Source organism: Dermacentor albipictus, chromosome 1 (genome assembly GCF_038994185.2).
Source record: "Dermacentor albipictus isolate Rhodes 1998 colony chromosome 1, USDA_Dalb.pri_finalv2, whole genome shotgun sequence".
NCBI classification, from domain to species: Eukaryota; Metazoa; Arthropoda; class Arachnida; order Ixodida; family Ixodidae; genus Dermacentor; species Dermacentor albipictus.
This window is the reverse complement of record NC_091821.1, coordinates 96007075-96022601: the sequence shown is the minus strand read 5'-3', so window position 1 is coordinate 96022601 and position 15527 is coordinate 96007075. Positions and strand designations below refer to the sequence as shown.

Genomic DNA, 15527 nt, shown 5'->3' with positions numbered 1-15527 from the left:
AATCAAAGGGAACGGAAAACAGAGTGCTCCAAAAAAGGAAGGAGGTAGGGGTAATCAAAGGGAACGGAAAACAGAGTGAGCACTCTGTTTTCCGTTCCCTTTGATTACCCCTACCTCCTTCCTTTTTTGCTCTTCCGAGCTGCGCTACAAGCCTAGAAGCAAGTGAAAAGCTGGGGCTCTGAAATTAAACTCTTATGACAAGCTTTTAGAAGCAAGCAAACATACAGAATTAATTTTCTATGCTGCTTTTTTGGCACGCCTAGTGGCAGTTGCTGCTAACAGAACCCACATCATACATTTCCATCATATTCATCTACGCAAGTGTAGCCACAGGCCTCATAGCTCTCCAGGAACATATGCCGCTCACTTATCATTAATGCAGCAGTTCATCCAACTTATATTAGTCCTCCTGCTATCAGAACAAGGGAAGAACATGCAAAGGTAGTGCTTAAATAATGATGCGCTCGGTGTCGAGACAAATACATCTGAGCATTACAAAAGAAGAAGAAAACGTGCTTACCGTAGCATCAAAGCTCTGACAAAAATCCTTGAATGAGTTCAACGTCTCACCCAGAGTGATGTCCGGATGCTTGACATTAAGGAGGACACTTAGTATTGCTTGTGTAGCACAGGCATTGTTGATGACCTATCAAGGAATGGATAATACATGACCCACAATGTATAACCAAAGCCTAGTTACTATACAAATGCTTCATTATTTTCTTTTCTGTTGAAAAATGACAACTACGAACACTAGAATCTGAATTTACACTAACAAATCCACTGTAATTTCCTTGCTTTACAGTACAAGGTCACCAAACACTACAGCAATTACCACTAATAAATTAGCAATGTCAACAATACACCAATTTATGGAGAAAAAGATTCTGAAAAACCATGAAGCAGTAAACACAGATACTTGAATACTCAGGAATCAAGTCATGAAAAGAATAACTACACATAACTATATATATAGGCCAAGAAACATGATGACCAGCACACATGTGAAATTATCAAGGCATTTGCCATCATGAAACGTGGTCCTTCGTCCATCAATCAGTTCGCGATCCCTGCAGTTATCAGACAAGGAAAGCTCGTATTTGTAAATTGACCAATTCTCCCCATACCTGCAACCTCAAGTCATTTTTTTCATGTTTATCATGCCGTTTATGTTTTCACTCATGCTTCTCGGCCTATAAATTCCACGCTCGCGCAATACACATATTTATTGGAACCCACTGCCTGTGTCGTGTGCACCATCTTGCGCTGTTTGCTGAAGTGTGTGTTCATACCAACATGCTTGGCTAGCCACTATTCTGATGCCCTAAATATCTGCATATGCACTACGATTGTCAATTGTCAATTTTTTTCATTCATATTTGTTATTGGCGCAATATATTAGAACATTTGTATATACGTACTTTTATGACTGTACTCAGGATTATATATGACATATATGACAAAAATTCAAGGGTTATTAAGGACTTTCAAGGTACTGTGTGTGGATTTTCAAGCACCACACGCAGGGCCATAATTACCGTATTTATTCGCGTATAACCCGCACCAAAATGTGAAAAAACGCGTTTAAAAAGTGGGGGTGCGGGTTATCTGCGAATTTTTTACTTGGGAGGGGGGGGGGTCGGCTTCACCGCAATGTGCGGCGGCCTCCCCGTGTAGTCTGCCATCCCCATCGTCATCGACGCTTGTCAAGCCGATGAAGGGCCAACGAAAGGCCAGCCGGGCCAGCATTGTTGAGCCTCGCGTTAGGCGCTGTTTAGTGTACTTACCCCAGTTTGCACTGTTTGCCTGCTTTGTTCTGGCATCATGAGTGCGACTCGACGGCAGTGTTTCACAGCGAAAGAGAAGCTAAAGATTATAGCCGCTGCCGAAGAAATCGGCAACAGAGCTGCTGCAAGACAGCATGACGTCGACGAGTCGTGCATTCGCGACTGGAGGAAGAAAAAAGAGAGTCTCGAAGCAACGAACCGGGACAGGCGAGCGTTTCGGGGTCCGAAGACTGGCGCGTACCCCCACCTCGAGACGTAGCTTGCGAAGTTCATTGAGGAGCAGAGAAGTCGTGGCCACGCTGTTTCGACTGAGATGGCGCAAATGGAAGCCCTGAAGTTGGCCCGGGAATTGAACATTCCACGTGAGTTTCGTGCAAGCCGTGGATGGCTTCAGCGCTTCATGCGAAGACATGGATTTTCTATGCGGCGGCGAACAACCATGTGCCAGCGGCTTCCTGAAGCCTACGAGGAAAAGTTGTTGAACTTTCAACGATATGTTATCGCACTTCGGAAGGAGCACAGCTATTTGCTGTCTCAGGTGGGAAATGCTGATCAAACACCTGTGTACTTTGAGATGCCGATGGACACGACCATGGAAAAAAAGGGCTCCAAATCAGTCAGCGTGCTGACCGGCGGAAATGCCAAGCTGCGCTGCACAGTCATGCTATGCGCTTTGGCTGACAGCACGAAACTGCGCCCGTATGTCATTTTTAAACGCAAGACGCTACCTAGCATTCCACTGCCCCCAGGAATCGTTGTGCGTGCGGAAGAAAATTCGTGGATGAACAGTGGCCTAGTCGGTGACTGGCTTCGAGTAATCTGGGAGCGAAGACCAGGTGCCTTGCTGGCACGCCGGTCGATGCTCGTACTAGATTCCTTCAGAGGCCACTGCACTGATGCGGTGAAGGCTCGCCTTGCCGAGACCAGCACCGACCTCGTCATAATACCTGGCGGCATGACGTCCATGCTACAGCCACTCGACGTGTGCCTGAACAAGCCGTTCAAGGCACACGTGAAGCGGCTGTATGCCCAGTGGATGGCCGACGGCCTTTACGCCCTCACACCGACGGGACGCGTGCGAACGCCTGATATTCCATTGCTGTGCCAGTGGATCGTGGATGCGTGGAAAGCGATACCGGCCGATTTGGTGCGCAAAAGTTTTAAAAAATGTGCGATCAGTAATAGTTTGGATGGTTCCGAGGACGACTACGTCTTTGAGAGTGGCGATGAAGCCTCGGATGGCAGTAGTGAGAGCGGCGACGATTAAGAATCGGATAACCAGTGACGTGGTGGCGGTCGTTTGAATAAATGTTCTGAAAACGAAATGATCACTGAGTGTGAGTTGCATCTTTCTAGCGCTCATTTTTTTTTTCAGGTAAACGTGCGGGTTATACGCGAGTTTTTTTTTTTTTTTCGCCGAGTTCAAAGTTAGGGGTGCGGGTTATACGCAGGGGCGGGTTATACGCGGGTAAATACGGTATACATGCGTGTCTAATTATGAAATACGTACTGTGTCCCGTGACAATTGCCCCTTCCCACGCTTGTTAAGCTTCACCGCAATACTTCACGTACGGTTCACCATGTAATATCGCTGTGCTGAGGCGCAGCTACCTTTTGGGAACCAGCATTATGCAACGCACCGTGCTTCCTAAGCTTCGAAGCCATACGTGAGGATTACAGATGCGGAGTTGGTGCGATTACTGACAGCAGCGAAGCCAAGTGTTGCCGCAGTGGTAGCTACTGCTGCCAGCGGACCGGCGTGTGAGAGTGCTGGTTAATTCAAGGCGGTGAGATAATCAAAACGGCGGTGATGGCTTTGATCAATGCCATTTTGGACCTGCAGTCGCGGCAAGAACTCCAGAAAATCGGACAGCGAAGGGTTCTTGTGTCTGAAATTACAGACGTTCTTATACATCGACTCTATGGGATGCGTGGTGGAGCCTCAAAGCCGTCCGCGCTATCGGGCATTTCACAAAAATCGGGCGTCCAGAAAATCAATTGTAGACTACACACAGGCAACTCCTCCAGGTAACGACACCGCGTCAAAGACAATCCGTAACAAGTCCTCTCTTTTACTTGAGCCAGCAGTAGGTCGCGACTTTTGTTCCATTTCAATAAAATGACAGCCAATTTTCTCTGAATGAAGCACAGATTCCCTGAGTTTTCCCCGAGTTTTACCAGACAATTCAAAATGCCTGAGAATTCCCCTTTTTTAACAAAATCGCAGCGGGAATTCAGGAGGGTTGAAATTTTCTCGAATACAATCACTGGAAGTTTATTAAAAATAAAAATTTAGGAAATTCAAGGATTTTCAAGGCCTTGAAAACAATCTTTTCAAATTCAAGGGTGTTCAAGGATTTCAAGGACCCACACGAACTCTGTGTACTGTATGTTGCTGTTGTCCCCTGTATTTCACACAGTGTGAACATGACTAAGGGTGTATGGATACATGCAGCAGTCTCGAAAGCGTAGGGTGAGTGAGGTGACTTTAAGCATGCCCTGAGACTGCTGTATGTATATCTTAATTAAATTACGGGGCTTTATGTACCAAAACCATGATACGATTATGAGGCACAATGAAAAGGGACTCCAGAAATCTGGACCACCTTTTAACGTGCACCTAAATCCAAGTACAGTACAGGGGCGTTTTCGAATTTCGCCCCCATCGAAATGCGACCGCCCTGGCCGGGATTTGATCCCGCGACCTCGTGCTTAGCAGCTTAACACCATAGCCACTGAGCAACCACAGTGGGTATGTATCTCTACTGTGCATCTCAAAATGCTAAATAAATAAATAAACGTAAATGCTGCCAAGAAAAGCAGTTGTTCCCCTTTAAAAATACAAGTCCTCTTGACGAAACAGTGAACACTGGCTGCAGGCTGAGGAGTCCCGCATTTATCAATGTTGTCACACCAAGACTTCATCTTCCCGTGACACCTTTGTCTTTTAGGTATAAGAACATTTCTTTTCAACAGTGGAACAAGCATGCAAATTATGCATAGCAACATGCCCCAAACAGAAATATGTGAGAAGTGTGCAACAAACCTGACTCTTCGCAAATCTAACAATGAGTATCAATGCAACAGAGTACCATCACTACAAGTACATTAGTACAACATGGTAGTTTTCCAATAAACCAGTAAAGCTACAGAATATTTGAATTGCCTAGAAATATTAAATTTGAGAAACAGTTTTGTTGTCCAACAGCACCTTAACAAGAGATCAATAAAGTTTATAAACAAGCCTAACTAAATGCTGCCGTTTAACAGATGCCTAACATGTTTACTCAGTTAATATTTCATGTGGCTGTGGTGTCTAAGCAATTGCTAGACCTCATAACTAGTGTTCAAGAGGTGGTTGGCTTGTTTGACCAGGCAATAAGAGACTACAGTCGCAGCAAAAAATAGGGTGATTATGCTGACCGGAACAGGAAATGAGGTTAGCCTAAAGGAAGGCAACAAGACACAGCAGATGATTTTAAAACCTATAAATTGAGTAAGTAGTAGGTGACTGATAAAGCAAAATGAGGAAAGTCATCAAAAAACAGTGACCTAAATAGAATGTAGCATAGCTGACAAAAAATGTCTGGCTCCCATTGCCTTTTTAAGATAATACCACAGCTTTAAAAAATGCATTTAGTTTTCATTCACAAAATTTTTAAAATTCACTCGTGGCATGAGCATGATTCTACTTCTTGAGTTGGATTACTCTCAGAGGTGGATATTATATGCCTGAGGAATCAAAATGAATATCATGAATAAACAAAGCTTTGTTAATTATATTTTTAATTACTTCCTTTGTGGCATATATTGCAAATTAATGTACGAATCGCAGCCGGTGAATTCGAAAGTGATATCCACTTGAAATAAATTCTCAGTACGACACCAGTTTCAAGATACGTTTTTCCAAGTCTACGACAAAATGCATCGGTGCTCTAGTAATTTTTGAGCTTCAATGAATAAAAATGTGTTTTGATAAAAAAGTGGAACAGTGCATTTTTACCACAAGTTTAACAGCCCTTATCTCAAATCTGGTGCTAGTTCCAAAATGCATTCCAGCTGGATGTCCGTTGTGAAATCCCTGGCTTCAATTAATGTAGTGGAATATGTATGCTAAAGTAGTTAAAACATTACTATTTGTTAATGAATTATGCATTTTGATTTCCACTGTAAGTAATGTCTGCCTTTTCGAGTAATCCTGCTCAATGAGTAAATTTGTGCTACATTCAACAAGAGACTAAAAAAAATTCTGTTAATGTTAAATTAAAAAAAAACCCTTCATATAACATCCACTTCATGTGCTAATTCTATCCAGTGGAAATTTAGTTTCGCCACATTTTTTATGCATCTTCACAATCTTGAAATGCATACAGCTGCAGAAAATATCGCGTTTTGTCCAAGTTTGCAAAACGTGAACTCCACCCAAGAGTCTCTACAAAAGCGTCAGGTATGAAAACATGAACAATTCTGTAATGTCCTGAACACTTGGAACTACACGGCCACTTGAAAAATATGCCTGATGTAACACACTGCGAAAGACAAATAACTAATTATACAGCAAAATTGAGTTAGACAAACTGTTTCAATGTGCAACATCTTAACAGGCAATCAAACAAAATAAACAAGCTCAATGCTACCACATTAACAGATGCCTACCATGCCTAACCAAAGTTGTGATCTGACACACCTGTAGAGTTTTTGCATGGAGTCTATATTCTGTAAGCTTGAAAAAACTCACTGAAGAATTGAAAATTCTTCATTGAGTTTCATTCTCAGTCTTTTCAGTGCAGTTCAGTCTCTAGTCGTTTAGTGTTCGTTCTCTGTCTCCAGTTGTTAAAATCAACAGCTGTGTCTTGCCGCCTCCCTTCAAGCTAACATGGAGTGCAAACACAGCCATCTACCTATCAACTTGTTTTATGAAAGCATTTAGCACATATTATTTAAACTTGCAGCACAGGTGTAATCAGAAGTGTTTTAAGTTGTATGTGCCACATTTTACATATGAATACATTCATCAATAATGCTTTTGCTTCTTATGCCCTATCTTGGCAAGCAAAATTATGCACACAGTGCCTGAAGAGGACATATATCTCAAGGCCACAAAATGTATCCTTGCATAGAACCTACAGACAGGCCAGAGACAAATATTTAAATGATCCTGAAATGCATTATTTTTAACCTTGGCAACACACTGGAATGAGTGTGGTGTCTTTCAAGGAATATATTCTTGAAAAAAATGTTTGAAAAAGATTTGATATTATTGGAGGTATAAAGAGTGATATGTTAACTTTCCTCGTTCCCCTTCAACTCATTGGTTTCTCTAAGGTGACCCAGCGGCAGTAGCAAGTCCCTGCCTATTGCTCCTTCCTTTATTTTGCTTCCTTCCACGGTGCCCTTATGGTAACATTTGAGTTTGGTATCTGACAAAGGTGTACAGAAGCAACAAAAGAGCAGTGACAGGGCAGGCAAGACGTGTTAACAACTGTTGCTTCCATTTCTCAGATCTAGAATAGTGTGCACGCTCTCGCAAGTTTTTTGAGCTATAAATGATCACTGAATGGCTAGCTTTGCACTAGCTGTAAGGTCATCACAGATGTTGCATAGGGCAGAAAAAAACAACCTGCCAACCAGGAAAGCTACAGCAAAGAGCAAGCAATCTAGTATGCGACATTGTAGGTTCAGGCTTGCATGTTCATGGCAGTGTTGTCTACAGATAAGGATTGTTTTCTCACAATGCTCAAGGAGCTTCAGAGTCCTTTTAATGAAATGAGACTGTGTGCTATAGCAACCTTCAAGTTTTCTTTTGTTAGTTTTCAACAAATATATTTAAAGACCATGTCTTTCTTGGCAAGTTACTCCCAATCCCCTATCTGCAGAGTCCTTTAATACTTTTTTACCAGTGTCGAAACTTCAAGTTTTCTTAGGGACAGCAGCTGTCACTAGGGGAATCACTGCAGATGAGGCAGCTACAATCGCCGGTGTGGTCGACTAGCTGCGATGGTTTAGTATAGTTTAGATGGGTTTAGGCACAATTGCACTAGGCTGACACAAAACTGATTTTGGTCGGCCAACTTCCTGCAACAGCTGTGTTGTGCTGACGGCCGTGTCGGCAGGAGTGGAGTCATCGGTAGACAAGTCAGACAATTTCGTTGCCCCACTGCTGAGCCCCTCTCACTGCTGTGCCCACACTGCTGTTGAGAAATTCTTGCTGCCGACCTCTACACATGCTGCTCACTTATTTTTAAAAATCAACCTGAACAAGGCATTTAGCATATTCACGGCAAAGGATAGCCAAAGCGTGTGCAACCTTCCCCGTATGAAGACCGATTTATCTGAGCGATGCATTTGCTCAGATCGGCACGTACGGCCACAATTGGTTGTTCACTTCAAGCAATGTGCAAACCGCTCAGCACTGACATGAAGTAATGACAAAATATTGCAAGACATGCTTATTTGCAAATGTGAGCCCTGTTGCATCACACTTGCCGAGACGAGCTGGATGATATGAGTGACCGGAGGCTTCAGAGGTCCCTGAGAGACGAGAGACAACTGAGAGACGAGGAACCACTGATAGCCATTTTTTATTTAGAACCCTTTACCATGCATGCAGTGAGCTCGATGAGTAGTATTGTGAAAGGAATTTGCGTATATGCCCCCAGAGAGCACATTGCTTTCTTTGAAAATGTCGATGCCTTTTATATACTCACATAATCTGCCTTTTTCATGGCACGATGGCACATGTGCCTTGCCCTAGCAGATTAGTTGCGAAACATTTTGGAAAGGTCACGCGCGTCACCGTGCGCCGAAAGGTCGCCTGGGAAAAAAAAAAAAGAAAGAAAGAGAAAAAAAAGAAAAAGAAAAGAGAAAAGAAACCGTTCGGACGCGCGCTGCGGCAAGCACTTGTGCCATGTACCGCGTTGAAACTCCACTGGTAGGTTGACGACGTTGCGGTGCCGAAAATATGCATAGCGTAAGACTGCAACTCTAAAACACAAAGCGGCTAAGGCTTCGTCCCAGTGGTTCAGACTGCACCGTGAGCCAGGTAGTTGCCACCTTTCATTGATGGCCAGCAAATTTAACGAAAAACCCGTGCATCACACTTGGGTAACATATGCACAGATATGCATGTTTTGCTACGTTTTGACATTATTTTATATCAGTGATGCACCTTTTCCACAATATTTAACGCTAACAACGATCTGTGCCTGTAGATGTCGATGTAAACAAGTGCACCGCTTTGATAAATCCGGCACAGTAGGCTGCACTCGAAGATTTCTTGAATGTGCGAAATGTCTAAATTGTGTTTTAAAAAAATACAAAAAGCGAGCTCCAAGTGCAGAAATCATCGACAACAAACTACAAGGCATCCGTGTCGGTAAAGGGAATTCAGCGTGCCTTTATCGGCTGCACTGTTTGCCCAACAGCGCACTCAGGCCTGCTCACACAATAGTCATTGAGCGTTTCATGGCTTCAGGAACGACATTCTGCCCCGGAGAAGCCATTAATAATGATTCGCAATCCACGAGACGCAAAACTGACGCTTACTCAATGTGGGCGCAGGTACACAAATCAGTGGGCGAAAGTTTCGCCACCCTTCCAAAACGTTTCCAGTGGCGTGCGGCAGGGGGCAGCAGAGGAAAATGAAAAAGGCAGATTGAGTGAAGCGTGCTGCAGTATTGTGGGAGCTGTCACTTGTTCATTTGGCATAAGAGGCAAACAAATGGGTCAGCATAAGAATATCACAATCTCTTCTAGAGAGTCATCAACAATACGTACAAGGCTACCACACGTGTAGTCGCATTTCATTCATGGAAGTGCTGGTGATTATGACTGGCAGCTTTCGATCAACAATGGCGACGTACTGATAATGGCTGTATGCAGTATCACTGCATCTAGCTTATTGTGTGCGCCCATATAACACTTCAAATTGCTATCATCATCATCCTAGTTATGCCCACTGCAGGGCAAAGGCCTCTCCCATACTTCTTCAACTACCCCAGTCATGCACTAATTGTGGCCATGTTGTCCTTGCAAACTTCTTAATTTCATCCGCCCACCTAACTTTCTGCCGCCCCCTGCTATGCTTCCCTTCCCTTGGAATCCAGTCCTTAACCCTTAACGACCATCAGTTATCTTCCCTCCTCATTACATGTCCTGCCCATGCCCATTTTTTTTCTTGATTTCAACTAAGATGTCATTACCTCCCGTTTGTTCCCTCACCCAATCTGCTCTTTTCTTATCCCTTAACGTTACATCTATCATTCTTCTTTCCATAGCTCGTTGCGTCGTCCTCAATTTAAGTAGAAGCCTCTTTGTAAGCCTCCATGTTTCTGCCCCGTACGTGAGTACTGGTAAGACACAGCTGTTATACACTTTTCTCTTAAGGGATAATGGCAACCTGCTGTTCATGATCTGAAAATACCTGCCAAATGCATCCCAGCCCATTTTTATTCTTCGGATTATTTCAGTCTCATGATCCGGATCCGCAGTCACTACCTGTCCTAAGTAGATGTTTTCCCTTACCATTTCCAGTGCCTCGCTATCTATCGTAAACTGCTGTTCTCTGCCGAGACTGTTAAACGTTACTTTAGTTTTCTGCAGATTAATTTTTTACACCTACCCTTCAGCTTTACCTCTCCAGGTCAGTGAGCATGCATTGCAGTTGGTCCCCTGAGTTACTAAGCAAGGCAATATCATCAGCGAATCGCAAGTTACTAATGTTGAATTCCAATGGCGGAGTCGGAGCAAGTTTTTCTGCCCGTTTCGGAGCAAGTTTGTTCTAATGGCAGAGTGAGGGCGGGAGTAAGGTGTTCCAATGAGAGAGTCGGAGGGGATTCAGAGCGGGAGTCAGTCCGTGGAGGAGAAAAATGCTCTGTCAAAATCGGCGGAGTGGACCGGAACTCTGCGTGACGTATTTCCTTTACCATGTTTGTCTGCTGGGAGGTGCCACCGGTCACGACTCGCGAGGAAGCAAAAGCTGCTGCACGCTTGGCTAGATATCCATTACACACTTTTAAAAAAACAACAGATGAACGGCGTTGAAGAGACAAGTGACCGGTGCGGCGGTGCTGGGAGCAAACAGCGGAACGAAATGACAGCACGCAAGGTATCGTGGGTAACTCGGTGATAGAACTTCCGCTTTTGCCTTGCTCCGGCGGCGCAGGTTGTGTTCCACTCGCGGATTTGGAGGCGTTGCTCTGCGCCAGAGTCGGGTGCTCGCTTGCGGAGTCCGTCGGCTGCTCCGACTCCGCCATTGGAATTCAACATAAGGTATTCTCCATTAACTCTTATATCCAATTCTTCCCAATCCAGGTCTCTGAATACCTCTTGTAAACACGCTGTGAATAGCATTGGAGAGATCGTATCTCCCTGCCTGACGCCTTTCTTTATTGGGATTTTGTTGCTTTCTTTATGGAGGACTACGATGGCTGTGGAGCCACTATAGATATCTTTCGGTATTTTTACATACGGCTCGTCTACACCCCGATTTCGTAATACCTCCATGACTGCTGAGGTTTCGACTGAATCAAACGCTTTCTCGCAATCAATGAAAGCTATATGTAAGGGTTGGTTATATTCCGCACATTTGTCTATCACCTGATTGATAGTGTGAATATGGTATATTGTTGAGTAGCCTTTACGGAATCCTTCCTGGTCCTTTGCTTGACAGAAGTCTAAGGTGTTCCTGATTCTATTTGCGATTACCTTAGTAAATAGTTTGTAGGCAACTGACAGTAAGCTGATCGGTCTATGATTTTTCAAGTCTTTGGCGGCCCCTTTTTTATGGATTATGATTATGTTAGCGTTCTTCCAAGATTCCGGTACGCTCGAGGTCATGAGGCATTGCGTATATAGGGTGGCCAGTTTCTCTAGAACAATCTGCCCACCATCCTTCAACAAATCTGCTGTTACCTGATCCTCCCCAGCTGTCTTCCCCCTTTGCATAGCTCCCAAGGCTTTCTTTTACTTCTTCCGGCGTTACTTGTGGGATTTCAAATTCCTCTAGGCTATTCTCTCTTCCATTACCGTCGTGGGTGCCACTGGTACTGCATAAATCTCTATAGAACTCCTCAGCCACTTGAACGACCTCATCCATATTAGTAATGATATTGCTGGCTTTGTCTCTTAATGCATACATCTGATTCTTGCCTATTCCTGGTTTCTTCTTCACTGCTTTTAGGCTTCCTCCGTTCCTGAGAGCATGTTCAATTCTATCCATATTATACTTCCTTATGTCAGCTGTCTTAAGCTTGTTGATTAACTTCGAAAGTTCTGCCAGTTCTATTCTAGCTGTAGGGTTAGAGGCTTTCATACATTGGCGTTTCTTGATCAGATCTTTCGTCTCTGGATGGCTTACTGGCGTTCTGTCTAACGGAGATGCCACCGACTTCTACTGCACATTCCTTAATGATGCCCATAAGATTGTCGTTCATATCTTCAACACTAAGGTCCTCTTCCTGAGTTAAGGTCGAATACCTGTTCTGTAGCTTGATCCGTAATTCCTCTATTTTCACTTTTACCGCTAACTCATTGATCAGCTTCTTATGTACCAGTTTCTTCCGTTCCCTACTCAAGTCTAGGCTAATTCGAGTTCTTACCATCCTATAGTCACTGCAGCACACCTTGCCGAGCACGTCCACATATTGTATGATGCCAGGGTTAGCGCAGAGTATAAAGTCTATTTCATTTCTAGTCTCGCCATTCGGGCTCCTCCACATCCACTTTCGGCTATCCCGCTTGCGGAAGAAGGTATTCATTATCCGCATATTATTCTGTTCTGCAAAGTCTGCTAATAACTCTACCCTGCTATTCCTAGAGCCTATGCCAAATTCCCCCACTGACTTGTCTCCAGCTTGCTTCTTGCCTACCCTGGCATTGAAGTCACCCATCAGTATAGTGTATTTTGTTTTGACTTTACCCACTGACGATTCCACGTCTTCATAGAAGCATAGAAGCAAATTGCTATGGCCAGGGCTGAACTACTAATTCCTTATCTTTTATTTCAGGTCTGTCAGTAGTGGGTGCCTGAACTCGTCTGCTGAGCTAGGCGTAACATTCACTGAACGAGGTCAACACAGCCTCAAACTTGATTTTAATGGCTGGCAAGGGCTGACAATCGTGCATTTCAACTTTGGAAGCTGGTTTCAACACACTTTAAGTGCAAATAAATATAAGGTGTCCAAGCTTATGTTAGCCAAGCTTGTTAAAAAAAAGAAAGAAAAGGTGTTACGGTCGCGTCTTGCACAGTGTTTTTCGTTTCCTTTTTTTTTTAACGGCTTGGCTAACATTAGCTGGGTCACTCATTATATATATACAAGAGCAGGTGCTACAGCAATCAGACTGTCATTGCGATGTTTTCTGTTAGAGGTTTATTTCACGAAGGCTGGCGGCTCCTTTCGTCCATTCCTTCGTAGCCAAAACAACACAGTTCTACACAACAGGTCTTCGGCATTGTTCAGAGCATTCGAGCTTTTCTGCAGATGCTAAACGGCAGAAAAAACATGCAAAGCTGCTACAAAAATCACATGGACACAGTGGGCAGCCGCTGTGCCGCTTGCCAAGTGCGCTCTCAACATGTCACCTCTGTAAAGGTGGCGCCACAGCACAGTCACTGTTGGCAGCATATGAAGCGCTCCCATATTGTAATGTAGAAGTTTCGTGACCAGTAAAACTATCAAATGACTCCGATATCGGTTATCTGGATTTCTAGTTCTTTTTGTGGGCCAACCCAAAACATAGTGCAGCCTAAAAAATTGTGGCCCATTCCCGTGGGTATGCGCAGAAAAATGTGGGCCAATCCCAAAGGTGGTGCACTCTAAAAATGTGGATCGATCCTGAAAATAGAGCAGTGCAAGAATGTGGGCTGTTTCCATGGGTATGTGCAGTATAAATATACGGGCAGGTCCTGAAGATAGTACAGTAAAAAAAAAAAATTGAAGCAGTTCGATGCTCCACCTCCCTTCAAGCGAGATGCGACGCAATAGTGTGTTGTGCGCGGTGACTGCACCCCATTCTCACCCCCCAACTTTCTCAGAAAGACCTTTATGATTGACTTTAAGTGAAGGCTGAATTGCCTTAAAATTTTTTTTGGAAAGATATTATTATGCACCCTCACACCAAAGCAAATTACATTCACGCAAGATCTTAAAACAGGCGACAGCACAAATGTCAAATGAAAACATATGAAGATCTTGCAATGCTTTCAACATGTTAGTTGACAAGGAACTTGGAAACAGGATCATAATCTGCAAATTTCTGTGCAAAGGTGTTGGGATTTAGAACAGGGTGACGTAACTGGCCAAATTATTAACGAGTTTAACGTCCCAAAGCAACACAGCGGGCCATAGGAAACGCCGTAGTGATGGGCTCCGACCCCTAGGGTTCTTTAACATAGTGCACCGAAGGCGCAGTACACGAGTGTTTTTGCATTCCCCACCCATCTGAATACGGCCGCCGCGGCTAAAAGTCGAACCCGCGACATCCGTGCTTTGCCGCAGAATGACACAGCCACTTGAGCCATCGCGGCAGGTGACATGACTAGCGGAATTAGTAACCCTCGCAGCAACTTCACGACAAGTGCGGGGATTTTTTACACAGAAGAAACAGCGTGGCTAGGGGAAGACTAATAACTAAGGAGGATTCAAAATACGGCGCACCTGTTTTGCAAAAAATATTTTCTCTAGACGGTTGTCTTGCACAATGGAGCCACTTGGTTCATCGTTTTTGTACCACTTGAAGAGAAATATGAGGCCATGAACAGGCCTGTAAATAAAAATAGAGATGCCACTGAATCAGATAATCACGGGGATAAAATAGTTTCAAACCAAATAAATGAAGCAAACAATGGAGAATTAGCTAATGCGTTAGGCAATGGCACTTACTTGAGCTTATCAAAACTCTCGCGATCTAAGCTCCATAGCTCTTCCACTTGGACCCCTTTCACACCTACGCAAAGAAGGAAGTGTTACAGGAGACACTAGGCATTTAATATAGAATTCGTCAAAGCGTCAGCGGTGGTTTTCTTTTACAACGAAAACCGCCGTAAACAAATGACAATGTGAGCGCACACGATCGGTACACCAATGCCTTCCCCGTCGGCGAAGCCGTGCGTAGTCAAACTCCAGTTGGTAGCTCTCACAGTCACATAGAACAAAGAACTTAAAATACGCACCAAATCCTTTGATTAATTCAGTAAAGACTCCAGGGTCGCTTTCAATTAGACACCAGTCACCAGCGCTGCCTGAGCTCGCCGCCATTCTTAAATGCAGCGGCGGAAGTTACGGATGCATTGGGACAGTCAGGAGTACGAGCCCGAATGACAAGAATGTCTGTCTGTCCCTGGTTAATTACCTAAACAAAGTTTTGGTACCCTTTCCACTTAAGTAAATTAATAAAATGATGCTGAATATTCCAGTTGCAGCTTATTGGTTTAATGGTAGCTCGGCAACCGAGGGGTAAAATGTTTTGTTTCCGGCAGTTTCCGGTTTTCAAATTGTCCCGCTGTTATTTGACGTGTTATTTGACATCTGCTGATGCGCCATGCATATACGAGGCGCACGGTTGTCAAATGCCCGATCCTGCGCGCCCGAAAAGCGCTAACAGCACCTGAAGTGTTGGTGACTCTTGAGGTCGCTTTCAGTGATTATGCTTTTGAACTGGCAGTAGTACCGATGCAGAATTGCTCAGTACTGATGACCTGCGAGTTGCTGATTGGGTAAGCTGCTCCTGTTCGTTCCACGC

General features: G+C 44.1%; 2 protein-coding genes across 4 annotated transcripts in view; one reads left to right on the top strand and one right to left on the bottom strand.

Moving 5' to 3' along the window:
- The window catches only part of Uch-L5 (ubiquitin carboxy-terminal hydrolase L5), a 54147-nt gene extending 38969 nt beyond the window's left edge, over positions 1–15178 (bottom strand). For both annotated transcript variants that reach the window (XM_065432836.2, XM_065432835.2), the window contains exons 1-4: positions 14959–15178; positions 14669–14732; positions 14444–14549; positions 521–646 (exon numbers count right to left, since the gene is read on the bottom strand). In XM_065432836.2, the coding sequence (XP_065288908.1) occupies positions 521–646; positions 14444–14549; positions 14669–14732; positions 14959–15043 (381 nt within the window). In that variant the 5' untranslated portion in view covers positions 15044–15178. The remainder of the gene's footprint in view (positions 1–520; positions 647–14443; positions 14550–14668; positions 14733–14958) is intronic.
- Positions 15179–15289: 111 nt separating this feature from the next.
- LOC135902637 (centrosome-associated protein 350-like) overlaps positions 15290–15527 on the top strand; it is a 262164-nt gene continuing 261926 nt past the window's right edge. For both annotated transcript variants that reach the window (XM_065432834.1, XM_065432833.1), the window contains exon 1: positions 15290–15501. The gene's annotated coding sequence lies outside the window, so the exon portion shown is untranslated. The remainder of the gene's footprint in view (positions 15502–15527) is intronic.